Source organism: Rhinatrema bivittatum, chromosome 1 (genome assembly GCF_901001135.1).
Source record: "Rhinatrema bivittatum chromosome 1, aRhiBiv1.1, whole genome shotgun sequence".
Lineage (NCBI taxonomy): Eukaryota > Metazoa > Chordata > Amphibia > Gymnophiona > Rhinatrematidae > Rhinatrema > Rhinatrema bivittatum.
Genome location: NC_042615.1, coordinates 565458166 through 565481944, shown reverse-complemented (window position 1 = coordinate 565481944; position 23779 = coordinate 565458166). Strand labels below are relative to the sequence as shown.

General features: G+C 45.2%; 1 protein-coding gene across 4 annotated transcripts in view; it reads right to left on the bottom strand.

Moving 5' to 3' along the window:
* AGTPBP1 (ATP/GTP binding protein 1) overlaps positions 1-23779 on the bottom strand; it is a 567598-nt gene that overhangs the window by 287677 nt on the left and 256142 nt on the right. For all 4 annotated transcript variants that reach the window (XM_029617286.1, XM_029617267.1, XM_029617279.1 and 1 more), the window contains one exon: positions 6536-6619. In XM_029617286.1, coding sequence (XP_029473146.1) covers positions 6536-6619 — 84 coding nt within the window. The remainder of the gene's footprint in view (positions 1-6535; positions 6620-23779) is intronic.

Below are 23779 nucleotides of genomic sequence, written 5' to 3'. Positions count from 1 at the left end.
AGTCCTAGTCCTGTTTGAAAGGGTAAATAATTCCAGTTATTCCATGTTGTTAAATCACAAGTGGATTGTGAGAAATTACACGAAGACCTTGTGAGACTGGGCATTCCAAATGGCAGATGAAATGTAATATAGACAAGTGCAAAATGATGTACATAGGGATAAAATTATCCCAACTGTAGTTATCCCAGCTGTTAGATTACATATTAGGAGTTGACACCCAAGAAAGGGATCTGACATCATCATGGGCAACATGTTGCACCCTGTTTACAGACTGCATCCCATTCAAGATTTTATAGACCTCTATCATATGTCCTCTCAGCTGTCTCTTGTGCAGGCTAAGAAGGCCTAATCTGTATCACCTTTCCTCCTCTTTATTATTTTAGTTTCCCTTCTCTGTACCTTTTCTATTTCTGCTATATCTTTTTTGAAATGGGGTGACCAGAACTGCAGCCAATACTCAAGGTGCGATCGCACTATGGATTAATATACAGGCATTATAATATTCTCCATTTTATTTTCCATTACTTTCCTAATACCACCTAACATTGTTTGCTTTTTTAACCATTGCCACACACTGGATCAAGGATTTTAAAATATTTTCCATAATGATTCCAATATTCTTTTCCTGGGTGGTGGCCCCTTAATATGGAACCCAGCATTATATACCTATAGTTTGAATTATTCTTTCCTATATGTATTACTTTGCACTTGCTCACATTAAAATTTAATCTTCCATTTCAAATTTCAATCCCCCAGTCTCGCAAGGTCCTCTTGTAATGCCTCACAGTCCACTAGTGATCTGACAAATTTTAACAATTTTGTGTCATCTTTGAATATGATTACTTCAAACATTACTCCCATTTCCAGATCTTTTATAAATATATTAAAATGCACTAGTCCCACTACAGATCCCTGGAACACTATTATTTACCTTTTTCCATTGACAGCAATGACCATTCAGGCCTACTCTCTGTCTCCTCTCTTTTTGTCAGTTACCAAACCACAATAGGACATTGTTTCTTATCCCATAACTTTTTAATTTTCTGATGAGTCTCATGAGGGATTTTGTCAAAACACCTTCTGAAGATGTACTATATCAACTGACTCACCCTTATCCATAAGTTTGTTAACCCCTTCAAAAAAAACAGTAACAGGTTTTTAAAACAAGACTTCTTTACTAAATCTGTGTTGGCTCTGCCCCATTAATCTATGTCTATCCAGATGGTCAGTAATTTTGTTTTTCCAAATAGCTTCTAGCATTTTGTCCTATCTATAGTTTCCTAAAGCCCTTTTTAAAAATGCACATTATGCTGGCCATCCTCAAATCCTCAAGTACCATAGTTGATTTGAATGAGAAGTTATACATTACTAATAATGTCCAAAATTTCATCTTTTAATTCTTTCAGAACTCTGGGGTATATACCATCCAGTCTACATGATTTGTTACTCTTTAGTTTTCCAACTTGCTCTATTACATCTTTCCTGTTTACCATTATTTCATTCAGTCCTTCTAAATCATAACCCTCAAAGAACATTACCAGTGTAGGTATTTCCCAAAACCCTCCTGAATAATGACCAAAGCAAAGAATTAATTTAGTTCTTCTGCAAAGGCCTGGTCTTCCCTGAGCCTTTCTTTACTGATTCTTCTCTAATCCAGGCACATAGCTAACACTGGTTTTACAAAGGAAAATTTGTTCTTACCTGCTAATTTTCGTTCCTGTACCACCACAGATCAGTCCAGACTCCTGGGTTTTGCCTCCCTGCCAGCAGATGGAGACAAAGTTTTACTGACACTGCTACTTAATCACATGTGCCACCTGCGGTTCCTCAGTATTAATCTGTACCCAAGCAAAAATTCAAACTGCAAAAACTTTCAAAACTTTAAAACACTGCTGAACATTACTGTATTCTATGCTGTAAAAACAGAATGAGTGGACGACTCTACCCCTCAACGGAATGGGCAGGTTCGGGCTGATCTGTAGTACTACAGGAATGAAAATTAGCAGATAAGAACTAATTTTCCTTTCCCTGTACGTACCCAGATCAGTCCAGACTCGTGGGATGTACCAAAGCTCCCTTCGCAGGGTGGGACCTGGAGAATCCTACTCACAGAATACTTTCGCCAAACGATGGGGAACCTGTATCGCCCACATACAGATGATAGTGCCTTGCAAAAGTATGTAGTAACTTCCAAGTCGCTGCCGTGCAAATCTCCTGTGGACAAACTAGCTGAGCCTCCGCCCATGAGGCTGCCTGAGAACGCATAGAATGAGCATGCAAACCCTCTGGAACTAGGCAACCACTAGTAATGTAAGCGGATCCAATAGCCTCCTTAAGCCATCATGAAATAGTAGTCTTGGATGCCTTAAAAACTCTACTTGGACTGCTCAACAGAATAAAAAGGTGATCCACCACCTGAAGTCATTAGTTATCTTGAAATACCTCAACAAAGCTCTCCTCACATCCAACAACTTGAGCTCCCTTGTGTGAGGAGCAGATGCATCCATCTCAGGAAAGGCTGGAAGCTCCACTGTCTGATTCATGTGAAACGCCAATACCACTTTAGGTAAAAAGGAAGGTAAAGCCCTCAACGATACCCCTCCCCCCCCGAGTCTGAAATCTGAAGGAATGTATCAAGGCAAGACAAAGCCTGCAACTCAGAAATTCTCCTAGCTGAACTTATGGCCACCAGAAAGACACACTTAAGAGTCAAGTACTTAAGCGTTGCCCTTCTGAGCAGTTCAAAGGGAGCCACACACAAACCTCTTTCCCGGGCCAGCCACCCTGAGCCAACTCATGTTGACAAACTGCTCCCCAATCAGAGAGACTGGCAACGGTAGTAACTATCACCCAAACTGAAACTTTGAGGTCCACACCCCGAACAAAATTGGAACTTAGAAGCCACCAGGAAATGCTCTCCTTTGTGACACCCTCGAGCAGGAAAGGCAGCTAAAACTCCTCCAAGATGGTTCCACCAAGCCAAAAGAGCCCTCTGTAACGCTCTCATATGAGCAAATGCCCACAGCGCCAAATCCATGGTTGAAGCCATAGAGTCCAGAACCTGCAAATAATCCAAGACCTTGGGCATCGGTAACTGCAATAAGCGCTGAATCTGCCCCTGCAGTTTCAGAACACGTTCCTCTGCGAGATACACTTTGCTGACTAGAGTGTCAAACTGCGCTCCCAGATACTCCAGGGACTGTATCAGCAACAACTGACTCTTCATCAAATTCACAACCCAGCCAAGTGGAGCATGCCAAGAATCTTCTGAACAGATTGGCAACAAAGAATCTCTGACTTCGCCCTGATATGCCAGTCGTCCAGATAAGGATGCACCAAAACACCTTCCTGATGGAGAGACGCTGCCACCACCACCATCACCTTGGTGAAGGTGCATAGCTCTGTGACCAACCCAAAAGGAAGGGCCTGAAACTGAAAATGCTGTCCCAGAATTATAAGTCACAGAAAATGCTGTGAGTCTGGATGAATGGGAATGTGCATATATGCTTCCGTTAGATCCAGAGATGCCAGAAACTCTCTCTTGCGAACCGCCACTATCACCAACTTTAGGGTCTCCATACAGAAATGCAGAACCTTGAGCACTGCATTTACCTTTTTTCAATCAAGAATCGGCCGGAAAGCGCCTTCCTTCCTTTGGATTATGAAGTAAATGGACTATCTTCCCATGCGTAGCTCCTCATGGGGAACCGTAATCACTGCCCCAGCTGTCACAGATGGTCCAGCATATCCCAAACTGCCACCTGTTTGTCTAATGATCCGCAAGGGGAAGCTAGAAACAAGTCACGGATGGGATGAACAAATTCTAAAGTGCAGCCATCTTTTACCACACTGAGAACCCACTGGTCCTGAGTAATCTTGACCCACTCGTAAAATCATACTGGGCAACCTCCTATCATAGGAATGATGGAGTGGACCAGCCTCGCCTCATTGTGAGGACTTAATCCCAGCTGCACTGCTACAAGCGGCACCCCGGGATGTCTTCGGGCATCCTGAAAGGGCTGATCCCAGGACTATCCCCGAAGAGAAAACTGCCTTTGCGGACCTTGCACTGCTCTTGCCAAATGAGATCTTTTATTACCCCAAAAACAGGAATATACCTGAAAAAAAAAAACAACCTCTTGCCCTTAGGCTTATCCTCCAACAACCTGAGGACCTTATTATCCCCCAGAGACTGCATCAACTGCTCGAGATCCTCACCAAACAAGAGCCGACCCTTAAAAGGCAGTGAGCCTAACTGTGATTTGGAGGACACATCCGCCAACCAGTTACCCAGCCAGAGCAAACTTCTGGCGCAAACCGCAGACACCATAATCCAAGACAACATACGAACCAAGTCATACAGAGCATCCACTCCATAAGCCACTGCTGCCTCAACCCGCTCAGTCCTGTCCACCTCCTCACCTGACTTTGGCAGGCATTCTTGCATCTGCTGCACCCAGCGCAGACAAGCACGCTGTATAAAACTAGTACAAATAGCAGCACGCAGACCCAGAGCTGAAACCTCAAAAATCCTCGAGGTGTACTTCCAATTTACAATCCTGAATGTCCTTCAATGTGCGGATCCTACCACCAGGATTAGTCATTTTTTTGTAACCGCATCAACTTTAGGAAGAGCAAAAAGCTCCAATGTCTGTTCAGGCAATGGATAAAGCTTTGCCATGGCCCTTCCCAACTTTAAGATGGAATCGGTAGTTTCCCACTCTCCTTCAACCAGCTTTTTCACTGACTTGTGATATGGGAAAGCCGTCAGGGAACCCTCAGCCCATCCAGGACCAGATCCGCACCCTCCAAATCAGAGTCCTTGTGAGGAATTTTGACTCCAAGCACCTGAATAGCCTGAGGAAGTAAAGCATCTAGCTTCTCCTTCCTTAAAAGATGGACTACCTTCATGTCATCCCCCTCGGGGATTGGGATTCCCTTCGGATCATTTCCCTGACCCATACCTCCTGCCACCGAATATACCGGTAAGACATGGCCAGGAGGCTCCCCTTCCCTACTGGAGCATTATCAGAATCCCCTGACTCTTCCCCACCTAGTCCTGATCCCAAAGGAGGACCCAACAATCTCTGGACAGGGAAAACACATTTTCTAATAGAACGATCCTGCCTTGGCCCTACAGCACTCCCCTCCAATGGTTGGTACCGAGAATCCAAACCAGCATAATCTGCCTGCTGCTTGGCAAGATAAGCCTCATGCAGCAGAAACAAAGTCTGCAGAAAAAAGGTCTTGATGTCCCAGCCCCAGCAGGAAAGGATCCAGCGACCGGTAGTATGGGGACCTTCTCCCCCTCAGAGTCTCCCCAGAGGTAGAACAGGCTGGAGACAACCGAGGGGGAACATCCCCCTCCCCCCCGATGGCACAGGAACAGCCGAATGTGAATTCAAAATGGCCGCTGATCCCGCACTGAGCAGGAAGGGATCAGCACCCCAGCGCGAAACCCGAAGCAATGAAGGTGCAGGAGCGGAGGCCCTCCATTGCTTTTTCGTGCCTGCCCAGCCAGACGAGCTCTCATCGCCCAAACATCCAGCACACAAACCAAGTCAGTTGAGACGCGACTATGCCGAGCCACACACGAGGCATGCCAACCCACAGCCCATCGTGATTGTGGGGAAACCTACCTCAAGCACAAGAACAGGCACCAAAAAATAACAATAAGCACCCCAGCTGCTCAAACCAATGAGAAGGAAGCCGCCCGCACAATAGAACTGTGCTACTGCCTTAAACTCAATTTTTTTTTTTTAACTTTATTCAACTTCCCCCCAAAGCTGGAAAACAGAGGCTTCAAAAAAGAATAAACTGCCTCCAAAGGAAAGAAGATCCCAAGTCTGCAGCCGCCTCATGAAGGGGAGGGATCTAGACCATCAGATTTGCACTCTACGGGTGCACGGACCGAGCACACAAAAGGCTTGTCCATCTCAACCAGACAGGGAAGAACCCACCAGGATTCAAAAACCCCCAGAAGGAAGGCCCAAAAACTAAAATTTGCCCAGACTGCAGAACTGCAGGTTTTGCACCATCTACCATCTGCTGGAGACAGAGAAATCCTGAGGAACTGCAGGTGGCACACTTGGTTAAGTAGCAGTGTCAGTAAAACCCCAGGAGTCTGGACTGATCTGGGTACATACAGGGAATGATTTATCTCCAACGTATACTCAACATTAGTTCACTATATTTATCTCATAACTTATCTTATTTAAATTCATCTCCATCTCCTCCTTCTGATTCATCTGTATCTCATAATTATTGCTTCCTTTACTTTTATTCATGCTGCCTACATTATTCCAACTTTCCTCTGCACCATAGCTCTTGTAAGTAACATTGCTATCATTAATATCATATTGCCATGACCCAATAAACTCAGTCTGTTTAATATAGTCTAACCAAAGATCAGAGGTTACTAAATCATCATTGCTACTATAACACCCACATCAAACCCAGCCAATTATTCTGCTGTAAAGAGAAAACAAAATTCACTAAAGCAGACGACATCACTTTTAAGAATATAGGCACCTACCTTGGATTATCAAGATCATATACCACTTTGTCTATAATATCATTTGGATTAATCAATCTCTCAATGTCTTGAGCAATCTTTGTCCTGTAGTCACAAAAGTAGAGTTGTTACTTACATACCTAGCAAAACTAATACCGCAATAATAAATATAAACCTAGATTCAGGTGCAAAGCTGTTATGTCTGTGAGATTATTAACATAAAAGTAGATGTCAAAGAACTTAAGGTGGATAAAAATGACAATCTGATTCTAATTAGTCTAAATTTATAAAAAAAATACCACTAAAAATTAATAACTAGTGGGAAAGTCAGTTCCTGGATGATCAAGTTAAAACAAGACTTAGAGACCTGCGAACTAAAACTTACAAAAACATTATTTTTTTAGCATGCATGTTAAAAATTGAATGTGCATGGTAAAAACACCAAAGTGAGGGTATCTTCAAAGCTATTTTCACAGATAAACAGTGCATTACCTGCAGAAATGAGCTTTTACAAAATTGCCTGCCCAATATGCAAGTAAAAGCATGAATGCAGGACCTGTACATATGTACTTTTACCTGGAATAAACAAAAGTACTCCTGGGAGCATGGGTTGTCACTTTTGCACATAATTTTGCATTTTCCAAAGTATGCACATATTTTTCCTTGAAAAAAACTATTTAGCTGGTGTAAATGTGTGTGGATAATTTTGGTAGGATAATTTTTGAATGGACAATATGCATGTACTATTTCTTTGAAAATTGGTGCAAAGTCTGCAGGTCAAAAAGACTGTAGACTGATGGGGGAAGTTACAAAATTACCCCCTTCCTGGGTGATGCACTAAATTTTATCAAGTACGTACAAAATACAGCCTCCATAACAAGGGAAGACTATTAGCATGCACAATAATGCCTCAATGCTCTAATAGTGCCTGCGTGCTATCTAGTATGTATATATGTGCAGTCTACTTTTCCTCATGGCTCAGCACCCTTACAACAAACCTGTATTAAAATAATCCTGGTACATGGAGCCTGTTATTAGCACTGATGGCAGAAGTTGCAGTACCTAGATCCCAGGAGAGGAGGTGAAAGAAGAGAAGAGGTTTGCCAAGGAGAACAATTGGTATCAAAATATGCTCCGTCAACCCTAATGAAGGAGTTGCCTAGTGGTTAGAGCAATGGGCACGAACCAGGGAAATCAGGGCTCAAATCCTACTGCTGCTCCTTGTCATCTTGGGAAGTCACTTTACCCTTCATTGCCTCAGATACAAACAGATTGTAAAACCCTCTGGGGATAGGGAAATACCTACAGTACCTGAATGACTGGGGGAGGGGGACCCTGAGGTATCACTGCAGGAGAAGCGGGGCTCATCTTGTAGAGGTAAGATTTTCTTTATTCTTTGGTTTGGATTTTCTAACGCTATGCAAGCATGTGTAGTGTTCCTAACTGCTTAGGAGACAGAGAAATACTGGGAGCTAAGCTTCCTGCACGGGTATATGTAGGCTGACGTCAGATTGAAATCTGATCCGTTTCCCAGCTGCTATCAGAAGTACACTATACCCATTAGTCCTGAGTCCAAATGCTATACGCTATGAAAATGTGAATTTTTTTTTTTTTTTTTAAAGTGCTCAGGTGTGTGTTGGTCTCTCTCCTCTCTGGCATCCTCTCATCTTGCTCACACCTCCATGAATATATCCTGCTCTTATTAGCTGCATCTCCTCCATCAATAATCCTAAAGAATCCTATTAGTTCAACCCTTTAAACATCTTGTACGCTAAAGGGTTAATACATGGTTCAAGGCAGATATTTAATGTTAGGCCTTAGTACGGGTGCGCTGAACAGCACTTGGAGGAGAGCAGACCCCCTCCAAAACCTTATTGATATCTGACTTTCCTTCATTTCCATGCATGTACTGTACATTGTAACATCTTTTCAGACTACTGTAGTGTGCACACTAGGGCCCTTGGGCACAGCATATTATTTAGTTTTTGTACATGCCAAACAGCCTTAGTATGCATGCTATGCTTCAGAGCACAGATCCCTCAAAACAAAGGATATTAAGTATCCATGACCATTTTGCCTTAATTAGTAGTAATATGTTTTAATACAATAATCCCTGCAAAAAAAAAAAGAGAATCAAGATCAAGTCCCAAGCTTAGGAAACATAAGAAACACATGAAAAGGGAAGGGTAGTATATATATTAAGTAAGCAAGAGCGAAATATGGTAGCAACCTGCAACACTAACCTACAGGTAGTTCCAGAGTTACAAAAAAGGATGGACAGATGTATGAAAGTCTGTACCATCCTCACAGACAGATTATACACATTGGGCTGGATTTTAATACCTATGTGCGGACGTAGATTTGTGCGCACAACCCGGCGCGCACAAATTTACACCCGATTTTATAACATGTGCGCACACCTTCCCCACCCTTCACCCCTCCTCAACCTTTGTTCCATAAGTTGCACCTGCCTCTGGGCACGTGTAGGTTGCGTGCGCCGGCCAAGTGCCAGCGCGCGATCCCCTGGCACGGCCGCTGTGCCGGAGGCCTCGGTCCCGCCCCCGCCCCTTTCACAAAGCCCAGAGACACACATGTCGCCGGGCCTATGCAAAATAGGCTCGGCGCACATAGGGCTTTTAAAAACTGCCCCATTATGTTCCTTACCTTAGGAGATGCAAATGATAGGTTTTTTTTTTCCTCTGGGACAATTTTTTTTTTTTGGTCACATAAAAACAGTATAGGACAGAAGATAAAGGCTCAAAAGATCCATTTAGTCTGCCCAATTTAATTCCTCTTGGTGTTACCTTAGGCCACAATTGACCTCCATTTTCCCCTTAACTCCTCTGCAGCTAAGGATCCTCTGTGCTCATCCCATGCCATCTTGAATTATATTACTGTCTTTGTTTCCATTGCCTTTCCTATGAGGATAAACCATGCATCCACATCGGTATCCATTAAGAAATATTTTCTGATTTCTGATGTTATTCCTGAGTCCTACCTCTTTTGAGCCTCATAGTATGATCTCTTGCTCTAGAATTTATTTTCCACTGAAAAAAAAGTTTGCTTTTTTTGCACTATTCATAACCGAGATATTTGAAAATGTCTAGCACATCCTTCCATCTCTCCTCTCCTCTAGGGAATGTGTATTTAGGTCCTTAAGTCTCAACTCAAAAGACTTTTGGTGGCAGACTCTGTCCCATTTTGGTAGTCCTTCTCTAAACTGCATCCTCTCTGTCTATATCCTTTCCTTCCAGAACCTGACAATACTGCAAGGGAGGTTTCACCAACATCCTGTACAATCATTGTCACCTTTTTTCCTACTGATTATGCCCTTTCTCTATACACTCCAGCATCCCTTTGGCTGGCCAGTGCCTTTTAAAACTGTTTCACTACTTTGAGTTTATCAGAAATGATTACCCTATGGTCCTTGTCCTGTTTAGTACATATCAGTATTTCACTTCATAGGAACATAGTGGCAGAAAAAGACCATATGGCCTATCTGGCCTGCCCATCCACACCAACTGCTCAGCTCTACAATCTTTAGAGATCCCTTGTGTTTGCCCTATATTTTTTTGAATTCAGATACTGTTCTTATCTCCACTCTATCCACTGGGAGGCTATTCCATGCATCCACCAACCTTTTCGTAATGAAATATTCCCTTTTGTTATTCCTGAATCGACCCTCTTTCGCCCTAATCCCATTACCCCTCGTTCCAGAGCTCCTTTCCGTTGAAAGACTCCCAACTTTTGTGCATACCCTGGAAGTATTTAAAAGTCTCTATCATATTTTCCCATCCTGTCTTTCTCTAGGGTATAATGTTTAGATATTTGTTCCCATATGCTTTACAGCAAAGACCACTGACTATTTTAGTAATCTCCCTCTGGACAGACTCCCTCCTTTTGAAGGTGTGGTCTCCAGAATTGTATGCAGTATTCCAAAGGGATTTTTACAGGCAATATCACCTCCTTTCTGTTGACCACTCCTCTCCTTATACACTTCAAGCATCTTTCTTACTTTTGCCGTTGCCTCTTCCGCCTGTTTGGCCACCTTGAGATCATCAGATATGATCACTCCCAGATCTGGCTCTTGTTTCGTGCATAGAATATTTTCACCCCCTATACTATACTTCTCCCCTGGGTTTATTTATTTATTTATTTATTTTCCATTTTTATATACCGAAATTCCTGTATGAGATACAAATCAATCTGGTTTACATAGAACGGCAGATCGCCCGGGGCTTACATACCCGACCAAGGCTTTTTACATAAAACAGTGAACAAAGGCTATCAACATAAAACAGTAAACAATGAGTCTCCAAAACTGTACATATAGGGGCGGATTTTAAGAGCCCTGCTCGCGTAAATCCGGGCGGATTTACGCGAGCAGGGCCTTGCGCGCCGGTGCGCCTATTTTACATAGGCCTACCGGCGCGCGCAGAGCCCCGGGACTCGCGTAAGTCCCTGGGTTTTTCGAGGGGGCGTGTCGGGGGCGTGTCGGGGACGGGGCCGATCGGCGCGGCGTTTTCAGGGCGGGACACGGCATTCCGGGAGCGGGCCCGGGGGCGTGGTCGCGCCCTCCGGAACCGCCCCCAGATCCCGTCTCGGCGCGCTAGAGGCCCGCTGGCGCGCGGGGATTTACTTCTCCCTCCGGGAGGCGTAAATCCCCCGACAAAGGTAAGGGGGGGGTCTAGATAGGGCCGGGGCGGTGGGTTAGATAGAGGAAGGGAGGGGAAGGTGAGGGGAGGGCGAAAGCAAGTTCCCTCCGAGGCCGCTCCGATTTCAGAGCGGCCTTGGAGGGAATGGCGGCAGGCTGCGCGGCTCAGCGCACGCCGGCTACACGAAATCGGCAGCCTTGCGCGCGCCGATCCAGGATTTTAGCGGCTACGCGCGTATCTACTAAAATCCAGCGTACTTTTGTTTGCGCCTGATGCGCCAACAAAAGTACGCTAAGGCGCGCTTTTTGAAAATCTACCCCATAACGATTAAACAGTGGGTCTCAAAATTACAATTAATAATGATTACCATTAATAACAATTAATAATTAAACAGAAAAAATTGTTTATGATGCCCAAATGCATAACTTTGGTTTTTTGAGCATTAAATCTTAGCTGCCAGATGCTAGACCATGCCTCAAGCTTCGCTAGATGCAGTTTCAAGTTTTCCACACCTTCCAGTAATAAAACACCCATCACATGGTTCTCCTTCAGATTTCTGCATCCCAAATACATGACTCTGCATGATTTTTACATTAAAGTTTAGCTACCAAGTACTTTTTTTAAGGTTAAGGTTACTTTGTTTCTACGCCTTGCGACTAGCATTCTACAGCCATCTTGTCTTTTTCTCTCTGCTAATGTCAGGATGCATCCCAAGAAGCATCCTTCTCAGTGACTTGACAGTGCTGCAGTGCTCATCAGAAAACATTTTTAGCTCTAGGCTGCAAATGAGGTGAAGGCAGCATTCACAGAAGCCACAGGGAGGAGGAAGTCATGGTGTTCATTCAAAGATGACACCTAGTGGCTGTGCTCAGATTCCATGATTACAGGGTTCATTGAGCAGCCCTGGTGCATGTCCACTGGACAAGAACAATCATGCCAATGGCCAGACTGGGTGCCAGTCTAGCAGGTCGATACTGTAACGTGCGGTTGAGGATTTCCCGTCTGTAACGAGCTGGGAGCGCACAATTCGGACGCGTAAGGCGATCCAGCGATACAGTCTCCAGTTTCACGCGTCCTTAGCGCTTCTTAAAACAGACGCATAACCCTTTCCGCACGCAGCATGTATATGATATGTAAATGAACGAATTAGCTGTATAATGAAGGAATTAGCTATTCCCCTCCGATACTGTGACGCGCGCTCAGATTATCTCCTTTGTAACCCGCTATTTTGCCGCGTCCTTAACCTGTTAGTTTACCGCCACCCTCTACTTGGTGTTAGTGTGGTGTTAGAAAATTAAAACGGGAATAAAGTGTAAAAAATGGGGGCGATTTCGGCGCTCAAGGCCCCGTCCAGTCTCCGGTGCAGCCCCAGTCCTGTCCCCTCCTCCCGAAGCAAAAAAAAAAAAAAAACCGAAAAAGTAGCAAGGCTCGGGCCTGCTACGATAGTCCCTTCTCCCTTCTCCCCTCCTCCCGATTTCGGTGCTCAAGGCGGCCGGGTGGGCGTGCATTCATCCAGGCAGAGGGAGCCGGAGGCGAAAGCGGCCTCTGGCTCCCTCTGCCTGGATGAATGCACGGCCCCCACCGGCAGTAAATGAATGCCCTGCGATTTCGGCGCTCATGCCTTGAGCGCCGAAATCGCACGGGCATTGTTTCTGTTTATCCCAGTCTAATCGGTTGCCCATTCAGGAGCCAAAGTTATTTTCATTATGACTAGGGTTCAGTGGTCTTTTTCTGATTTAAAAAAAAAAAAAAGGCTGGAGATCAACTTATTTGTTAGAAAGAGGTTTTCCTATAAGGAATTTGATGCATGAATGAATGCCCGTGCGATTTCGGCGCTCAAGGCATGAGCGCCGAAATCGCACGGGCATTCATTCACTGCCGGCGGGGGCCGTGCATTCATCCAGGCAGAGGGAGCCGGAGGCCGCTTTCGCCGCCGGCTCCCTCTGCCTGGATGAATGCACGGCCTCCGCCGGCAGTGAATGAATGCCCGTGCGATTTCGGCGCTCAAGGCGTGACGTCACGTCATGTGACTGCCTTGAGCGCCGAAATCGCACGGGCATTCATTCACTGCCGGCGGGGGCCGTGCATTCATCCAGGCAGAGGGAGCCGGAGGCCGCTTTCGCCGCCGGCTCCCTCTGCCTGGATGAATGCACGCCCACTCGGCTGCCTTGAGCGCCGAAATCGGGAGGAGAGGAGAAGGGAGAAGGGACTATCGTAGCAGGCCCGAGCCTTGCTACTTTTTCGGTTTTTTGTTTTTTTTTGCCTCGGGAGGAGGAGACAGACTGGGGCTGCACCGGAGACCGGACGGGGCCAGGGCAGGTGAGCGGGGGCTGGGGGAAAGTTTGCCGAGCATCGGGGAACATAACTGTCCACTTCCTGGTACCTGTCATTTCAAAAGTCATTTGGAATGACAGATACCAGCGCAGCCGTGAAGCGTTAGGCCCGCGAACCCAGGATACTGTATAGGCGCTTTATACAGTAAAATGGGTTGCGCGGGCCTAACGCTTGCCTAAGGCTTCGCAGCCGCGGCATGCATTTGCATGCAATTAGAAGAGAGTATCGAGCGCTAGGTGAAGAGAACTGTGCATGCGGGGAACGAGGGTGCGCCTGGCAATGCCACACTCTTTCTACCGCGGCCTTAGAGTATCGACCTGTAGGTGAGTGACTGATAAAATAAAAATATATATAGGTGAAAAAATCCATAGGTAGTTGTGCCATTCCCAATTTTCTTTTAAATGGAGGATCAAAGCAGCAGGAACAAACTGCTAGTTAAAAACAATGTCTAGTTCCAGCAACTGTCTCCAGCCACTGCTCCTTAGTTCCTCCCACCCACCTACAGCCATCACTTTTCTGCACCCTTCCCTGGCCCTGCACCTCTAGCTGCTTTAGTTATTCCTGTGTTCCCCTTCTTCTAGATGCTGCTTCTTGGTTCTCCACAACTGTCTCATATTGAAAAATTACTACTTACCTGATAATTTCCTTTTCTATAGGACAGATGAATCCAGAACCAGTGGGTTTTGCACCTCTACAAGCAGATGGAGTCAGAGCAAACTTATGTCACAGTATATATACTGCTAGAGTAACATCAGCCTGCCAGTATTCTTTTCAAAACAAACTGTGGACAGACTAGCAAAAAACATGATTAAAAACAGACAACCAATACTGTACTCAAACAAAAAGAAACACTGAGCTCAGTCTGGGGACTGGATTAACACTTACCAGTAAACTTACCTGGAACATGTAGCCACACAGGAGAACCATAACACAATCATTCAGCATCCAAGGGCAGTAAGCTGGATTCAACTGTCTGTCCTAAAGAAAAGGAAATTATCAGGTAAGTAGTCATTTCTCATTTCTTAGCATCCAGACAGATGAATCCAGAACCAGTGGGATGTACTCAAGCTACTCCCAAACAGGGCGGGAGGCTGCCCATGGTCTAGTCAACACCACACTTGCAAAGGCTGTGTCCTCCCAGGCCTGCACATCCAGATGATAATACCTGGAAAAGGTGTGTAAGGAGGACCACGTCGCAGCTTGGCAAATGTTGACACAAGACAACAATCTAGATGCCCCCATGACCCTGCCTGAGCCCTAGTGGAATGAGCCCTAACCTGAGGGGGTAACGGCTTTTCAGCTACCACATACGCAGCCCTGACCACCTCCTTAATCCAGTGAGCTACTGTAGCCCGCAAAGCTGGTTCACCCCGTTTTCCTCCACCATGAAGGACGAATAGGCGATCCTTCTTTCAGCAAGTTGAGAAACCTCCAGATATCTCAAGACTTGTCTCTTGACATCCAAGGGACGCAACAGGCAGTATGCCTCCGCATCTCTTTCCTCATCTAAAGATGGTAAAGAAATGGACTGATTAAAGTGAAAATATGAGACCACGTTAGGCAAGAAGGAAGGAACAGTATGCATCTTGCCCCTGGAGTCACCCAAAGGAACGGCTCCCGACAAGACAAGGCCTGCAACTCAGAAATTTGAGGCACAGAACAAATCACCACCAGAAACACCATTTTCAAGGTCAGTAACCACAAGGAAGGCTACGCAGTGAGTCACCCGCAAATGACAACTGACCCCTTTCAGATCCAGGATGAGACTAAAAGAGTCCTTCTTGAGCATAATGAAATAAATGGAATATCGACCTGTATTTTCTTGAGACATGGGCACTGGAACCACAGCCTTCAGACGGAGGAGCCTTGACAGTGTACTCTCGACTGCTTGCTTTTTCTGTGGAGAGTGGCAGGGAGACACCATGAACACGTCCCAAGGAATACTGCGAAACTCCAGCGCATATCCTTCTTGTATTACCTCCAGGATAAACTGAAACAAAAATCTCGATCCAAGTCTGATGAAAGAGAGAGAGGAGCCCCCCTATCTCCTGTTCCCGGGAGTGGGTCAGCCAAGCTTCATTGAGAGGCTCGGGAGGTTCCACTACCTGAGCCCGCTCCCCACTTGGGCTACTATTGTGGGATGAAAGGACTGAGACCTGCCAAAAGGCTGAGTCCTCTGAAAGGTCGCCTCTCTGTAGGGACAAAAACACCTGGAACCCTTAAAATGAACCCACATAACAAAGGGGCACAGTGACTGCTTCTTATCCTCCGGTAATCGAGGAACCTGGGATTTGCCCCACTTACTAGATAGCTTCACCAACTCGCTCCCAAACAAGAGCGATCATTTAAAAGGCAATTTCATAAGATTAGCTTTGGAGGTCGCATCGGCCACCCAAGTTCTCAGCTATAACTGATGCCTGGCCGCTAACACCGAAGCCATTTCTCTGGCCGAGGTGCAGAGCAAATCGCAGCCCACGTCTGCTAAAAAGGCGGCGGCGGGTTCCATAATTGCCCTGGAATTCACTCCAGATACATCAACTTCCAGAGAGAGAAGCAAAAAGTAGCAAGCCACCAGGGAACAACAGGAAACTATCTGTAATGTCATAGCCACTGCTTCATATGCTTGCTTAAGTATGGCCTCAATCCTTCAAGGCCACTCCTTCCTCCACAGGGATGGTCATCCATTTAGAGGTGGCCCAGACAAGCACATCCACTTTCAGAAAATGCAGACGCTCTCTCACCACTGAATCCTGGAGGCACAGGCCTTCCAAGGTCTGACCCCCCTTAAAATTTGCCTCCGGGCCATCCTATTCAAGATCAATCAATTCTTGAATGGCCTCCATAACCAGGAAAAAAAAACAAGAGGCTTTACACAAAGAAACTAAAATGGGATTTCTCTTTGGCTCAGACATGGAATCTGCCCCAGGAACTCCCAGCATTTTCAATATCTGGGAAATCAGAGCCAGCAATTCATCTCTATGAAAAAACCTCAACATAGTTCTATATGGTTCCAGCCTCGGAGGGATTTCCCCATTCTCCAGAGTCAGGGTCTGCCTCATCATCATCCGGATGCCTGTCAGGTATACCAGCAGCTCGAGGTGTACTTTGGTGCTTAAACATACCGGAAGAGGGAGAGGCCACCGCCTGAGGATCCCAACCGACAGGCTTGGACAGCGCTGAGGACTGTGCCTGAAGGGAGGATTGCAATCCTTGAAAGAACTCTACCCAAGAAAAGGCAGAAGGATCCATGCCAAGACTTGGAGGCATTTGTGCAGCGCCCACTGAGCTGCCATCCCCTGCTGAGGAACCAATCAAGGGAGTTACAAGGTCAGGCGTCCCTCTTGACACATCTTTAACAAGGCCATCATCAGGCTGGGAAGACCCAGGCTTAGTAAAATCAGAGGAAGATAATTCTCCCTGGGTCTCTAAGCAGCACTGGCATAAGATAGAATGTCCTTCAAGCTGAGATGCCCTAATGTGACAGGCAGCACAGAGAGAAAGGCACTTGTGTTTCTTAGCTACTGGCGCCATTAATACGTCAGTATGCTTAACAGACAACTGAAGATATGCGTTCAGCCAGGGCCCCGCTGAAACAAAATTTATGCACACAAAATTTAAGCATCCCAAGTTAGTACGTCAAAAAGCTAAGCTCACTGTTACTGCTCCAAACCTTGGTGCACAACCAATATGCGAGAAAGTATGCACACAGGCTGCGCACCAAATCGGATGCACAGCAAGACGCACTTGTGTGCACCAACAATCCTGTGGAGGGCAACCAACGATGCAGAAAAAAGCACACAAAAACGCAGCTGCAGCCTACCACACGGCGCACAAAAAAGAAGCCTAATAGTGGGGCCTAGTCTAATGGGGCCGCTGAACCCGCCAGGCTGTCCAGTTCCCCTAACTCCCACAGAAGCAGAAACGCACATCTGGACAGCATGCCGAGCACAGAGATTGGAGGAAGTCCTAAATCAACCCCCTCCACTTTATCTCTGACTGTTTCTTCTTTTTTTTTTTTTTTTTTTTTTAAACACTTACATGAGCTCAGCCCTTCCCGGCTGAGTACAGAGATGGTCTCTGGCTGTAGGAGGAGAGGGCATATGCCGTCACCGCCACTCTCGGCCTCCTGCACCTGCTGCCTTTAAGCTGTACAATCAGCTAAGTTCATGCCAGCTGAAAAACCAGCTACCGGACCAAGGCATATATCTGAGGGACCTCGGAAATCGCTTCAGGAATTCTCAACTGGGTGAGGGTCCATTTGGTATCACCGCAGGACAGTGGCGTAGCCACGGGTGGGCCTGGGTGGGCAGGTGCCCACCCAACTTAGACCCAGGCCCACCCAACTGGCACCGGAACTGCAAGGCTGTCGCGGGATCCCATCCCCGCGACAGCGAACAAGAGAACCCACGCCTTGCGCGCCATCACGGCACACATGGGGAAGCGCTGCTGCGGCCGTACGGCCAACCGGTCTTCCTGTTCGGGGGGAGGGGGGGGGAGTGGAAGCGCCGCGCGCAGCTTCCGCTTCCTCCCCCCAATGCAGGAAGATCAGCTGCCTCTCCTGCTGCCACCCGTTCTCCTGCTATCTTCGGACCAAACGGCCCGCCAAACTTCCTGTTTGGGGGAGCGGAAGCGCCGCCCACAGCTTCCGCTTTCTCCCCCAAAGCAGGAAGATCAGCTGCCTCTCCTGCTGCCACCGGCCTCCTGCTATCTTCGGGCGTCGGGCCGTACTGCCCGCCGAACTTCCTGCTTGGGGGGGGGGGGGGGGGGAGGAAGCGGACGTTGTGCGCTGCGCTTCCGCTCCCCCCCCCCCCGACAGGAAGATCGGCGGGCAGTACGGCCGACGCCCGAAGATAGGAGGAGGCCGGTGGCAGCAGGAGAGGCAGCTGATCTTCCTGCTCTGGGGGAGAAAGCGGAAGCTGTGCACGTGCTTGAATGTGTATGTGTGGATGAGAATGGGAGTGTGTGTGGGTGAAAACTGGAGCCTGGGTGTGTATGTGGGTGAGAATGGAAGCTTGAATATGTGGGTGAATGGGAGCTCGAATGTGTGTATGTGTGGTTGAGAAAGGGAGCCTGGGTTTGTGGGTGGGTGAGAATGGGAGCTTGAATGTGTGTATATATGGGTGAGAATGAGAGCCTGGGTTTGTGTGGGTGGGTGAGAATGGAAGCTTGAATATGTGGATAAGAATGGGTGCTTGAATGTGTGTATGTGTGGGTGAGAAAAGTACCTTAAATGTGTATATGTATGGATGAGAATGGGAGCTTGAATATGTGTGGGTGAGACTGGGAGCATGGGTTTGTGGGTGAGAATGGGAGTCTGGGTTTATGTGTGTGGGTGAGAATGGGTGCCTGGATGTGCGTCTGTGTGTGCATAAGAATATAAGCCTGGGGAGGGGTGAGAAAGTGAGAACTTGAATGTGAGCTTGTGGGGGGGGGGGGAGAGCATATGAGAGTGACAGCTTGAGTGTGTGAGAGGGAGTCTGTGAGAGAAAGCGTGTATGTGTGTATGTGTGTGTATGTGTGTGTGTGTGTGTGGAAGGGAAGAAGACAGTAATAGAAGAAAGACACTGAAAAGGAATTAGGAAATGAGCTATAAGGGAAAAAATGGGAAAAAGAGACCAGGACCAACTGATTAGAAAAATACAAAGATCAGACAACAAAGGTAAAAATATATATCTATATTTTGAGATGTTAGCAATTTAAATATAAGCAACACAACCGCTCTCTCAAAATTTATGGACAGGTAGGAGCCGTGTATAAAATCGTAATAATAAGAAGGCTAAAGTACCACAAATCAGCGTGAATTATGTTTGTATCATTAAGTAAACCTCATACTTAGGCGTAGATGTGAATGCTATGCTGCATAATTTGGCATTATTTATCAGTAAAAAAACAACTAGTAGACCTGCATGCCTACAGCCCACCCATGTTAACCTTGTGCCCACCCAAAAAATCAATTCTGGCTACGCCACTGCCGCAGGAGAGCAGGACAATTAATTTTCCTTTTCAAATTCTCCTTCTTAAAGCTGAGGCTATCCCCAGTAGGGAGAAGCATGTCCACCATCTGCTGGAGACTGAGAATACTGGCAGGCTGATATCACTGCTGGAGTATATATACTGTGACGTCAGTTTGCTCCTTCTCCTTCTGCTGGAAGAGGTGCATAACTCACTGGTTCTGGATTCATCTGTCTGGACGCTAAGAAAAGCCACTATTTCTGCCACTGTTCCAATCCCTCCCAGCAGCTGCACTTCTCCAGTTTACTAACATCTTTCTTCAGGGCCTTCCTTCCCTTCCCAACCTCTTGCTGCTGCTCACCCAGCCATCCGATCCCAACTCAATGCACTACCAGCACTCCTCCAGATACCCCATATCATGCTCCTACTACCATTCTTCAGATCCTACACTCCTCACCTCAAACCATCCCCCACTGCTCCTCAAACTCCCCTAAACCTCCCTCCCAATAAATTTTCTACTGCTTCCACCCCTCAGGTCCTCCTCCATCTCTTGCCACTTCTGCCACTGCATAAAACAGACACTGTTTTCCTTAGCTGCTGTACCTTTCCGTTGACCTGGCCCCAACTATCTGCCTCACATATCTTCTGGTTCCCAGAAACCACCCCAGCTGGCACCAATTACCTGCCTCTGACCCCTTTTTTATTTTTATGTATTTATTTATTGCAGAAACCTTCTCCAATGGATCCAAATCATACATATATGTATGAACTCCTCACAGCACTGTGCCATCACTTTAACTCAACAACTCTCCCAACAGAAAATACAAGATTGAGGCTCTAGTGGTCCAGCATCGGTTGAATAAGGGACATACACAGGATTGAGTTGCGATATTTTATTATCCAACAAATGCAGTTTAATAGGGGAGATAATGTATCCTTAAGGCTCTGTCGCCAGGAACAGCATTATATATATATATATATATATATATATATATATATATATATATATATATATATCTATAGTTGGCATCAATTGGCTCCTTAGGGGCTGAAATTGGCGACTGAGTGGGGAAGCTTTCTATTGAGGCAGGCTGGTTAACTACAGCCTGGTTCTTTAGTAAATATGGCGGGTTTTGACTGCTTTCCTTCAGGAGAAGGATAGGTAACTGCACTCCAGGCATACAGTGGTGGGTCAATAAAGTTTTTTAGTTCAATATTTTGAGCTTAAAATTCCAGATGTCCGGTGGGGGAGGGACGATTATACTAGTACAGATGGTGTCGTGAAAGTGGACAAACTTTGATGATTAAACCGAGCATAGACAATGCCATGAATGCAAATGTGCTTTTATTTCACAGTGAAGCTGAATTTCAGTCTGAGTAAAAGTAGATTGCATTTAACCATGGGGTTAGAGTCTTGAGAATTTTTTTGAGATAGTTAATAATGAAAATATTTTTAAATAGACAATAACGAAAAATCATCAAATATGTTTTACAGAGATAATTTGTGTTAGGATTAATAGGGTGGATGAATAAATCTACTTACGAATTATTGTTTAAGGTTAAGTAAGAAGTAAGGCTGGTTAAGTCCTAACTGAAGTGATTTTATCTATGTGTTATATGCATTTTGCACACAGTTTAGTGAAGTATGATTGGTGTGAGTGAGATTTGAATGTGGTTTTAAACAGTGGGGTGGTATTTAAGGATATGTTATGTATCTTTAAGAAATTATTAAATGTATCATAATTGTGTATTAAGATGTTTTTGAATGATCAAGTTAAAGAGAAAGCAAATCATGAGAATCTACCATATAAATGAGCTCTGACCGACGGCCCGCAAATGCACAGTAGAGAGCAGCTCCACCGCGCATGCGCGGGCAGGAGAACACTTCGGTCAGAGCGGAGCTACAATATGGCGCTGGGAGGAGCAGCGGAGAGGCAGTGGCAGTATCGGGAGGAGCGGCGGCGGTATCGGAGTGTCAGGTGGGCCAGCATATGGCGCTGGGAGGAAATGCAGCAGCAGGGAGGAGCAGCTGAGGCGCGCGGGAGGGAGGGATCCCCGGAGACCTCCCGTCTTTGTGTCTGCACCGCCCTGCGAGAGTGGGGCCGTGCTGAAGAGAACAAGAGGGAGAGGGAAGGGGTTGTGGATGAGGTAAGAGGGGAAGGAAAGGGAAGATGAGAGGGGATGGAAGGAAAAGGGATCTGAGTGAGTAAATGGGAAGGGTAAGAAGTTGTGGAGAACAGAAAAAGAGGGAGTGGAGGAGGGCTCAGGGAGAGGGAAGGGGTTGTGGATGAGCTGAGAGGGGATGGGAAGGGATGAGAGTGGGGGATGGGATTGAGAAAGCGTGGGGAGTGACTGAGGGAAGGGGAGGGAGTGGGAGGGAGAATGAGGGGGGAGATGAGAGTAAGAGAAGAGGGGTTTCAGTGAGAGGGGAGGGAGGCAGTGGGAGGAAGAGGGTAAGACTGAGGGAAGGGAGTTTGAGTGGAGGCAGGGAAGGGAAGGGGGGGGTGAGTGACCGAGGTGAATGAGCGAGGGGAAGGGGGAGTGAGGGAGAAGCAGTGTAGAAGGGTGCAGTGTCTGAAAATGGACCAAAAAAACATTTTAATGTAGCCCGTTGTTACGGGCTTAACGGCTTGTGGCTACATAATTGATATTTTTTCTGCGTTTCAAAACTGTGAATGTACTTTAGAATTTGCTGTATATTTTTGTTGTGTGCCACTCGTTTTGTCTAATAGAAGTTAAGGTAAGTTTTGTTTCTGTATTTTAATGTGATATGAATGAGTGAGAGTTGATATTGTGTGTTTTGGATAAAACATTTTAAGGAATATTGATAAAAAAATGTTTGAGGTGGTAAACAATGTTCTTATGAATATATACTGATACATACCAATAAAAACATTTTGTAATTGCACAAAGGTGGTTAGTGAGCATACTGTATACTAGTTAGGGGACGAAGAATTTTTAGAATTTGGTATATGGTCATATATATGTATACATACACACATAAGAATCAATAATAGGTATTATATTCCACAAATATATATCATATACCTGTATATATATTATTCAACATTTATTATATCAAAATTTTAAAATGTATCAACATACATATATCCCAATATATATATATCACAATACATATATCACATTACACGTTATCAAATATCACTTATACCACACACTCATATACAATTACACAATACATTACAATTTTTGTATTCTATTTCTCAAAAAATTTAAAGTAGTTGCATTACTTGGGAATGTTTAGAAGAAGAAAAATACAAGGGTTGCATTACTTTCTCTGTGGCAAAATAGATAATATTGTGTATAGGGAGCTTTTAAGAAGAAATTAAATAAATAAGATTGTATTAAATTTTTTGAGAAATAGGATATCAAAATTGTAATGTATTGTGTAATTGTAGATGAGTGTATGGTATGAGTGATATTTGATAATATGTAATGTGATATATGTATTGTGATATATATATATTGGGATATATGTATGTTGATACATTTTAAAATTTTGATATAATAAATTTTGAATAAGATATATACAGGTATATGATATTATGTCATATATATGTATAACCATTGAAAAAGAAAACCGGAAATGACACAAAGCATTTTTTTTTTATCTGGCCAGATACTAACAAACCAGAAATATAAAACAGCAGCTTCTCATGAAGCCAACAACAAAGTACTTAAATCTTTTAAAAAATGTGTTCGTACTTCCTACTTAAATGAAATGAAATGAGTATTATGATTCAAATAAACACAAAGAAAGAACCTGAAATAAAACCTTACTAAACCAGATCGTGTTAATGTCTGCTAATTTTGCTTATTACCAAGAATGACAATTCTCACACACACACACACACACACACACACACACACACACCCAATCAGATTAGGCCTCTCTGCTTAGGTCATCACAAATGACATCGCACATTGCAGGAACTGACAGTTTCCCATGTCATATGAAGTAATTTGAGACATGGCTCCGAACATGGTTGCTCCCAGGCATTTAAGGAGAATTACACAGAAACAGCTCAAAGAAATTAAAGAAAATACCATGTCACAGTAAAAATTTAATTTCAGGGTAACTGGGTTTTTACCATTCGCTCTGTGCCCTTCTGACATATTGCACATTACCCAGAGAATAGTCTTCTGCTAGCTTACTATTGTACAATTCTTCTCAACCTAACAGAATCTTGAACTGTCAAAAACAATGGACTGATAATAGCTAAAGATAAGAGACAGAAGGAAGAACAATTAGAAAGATAGATCTTGGGCTAGACCAGTGGCTCAGTGCCATACAGGGGGACCT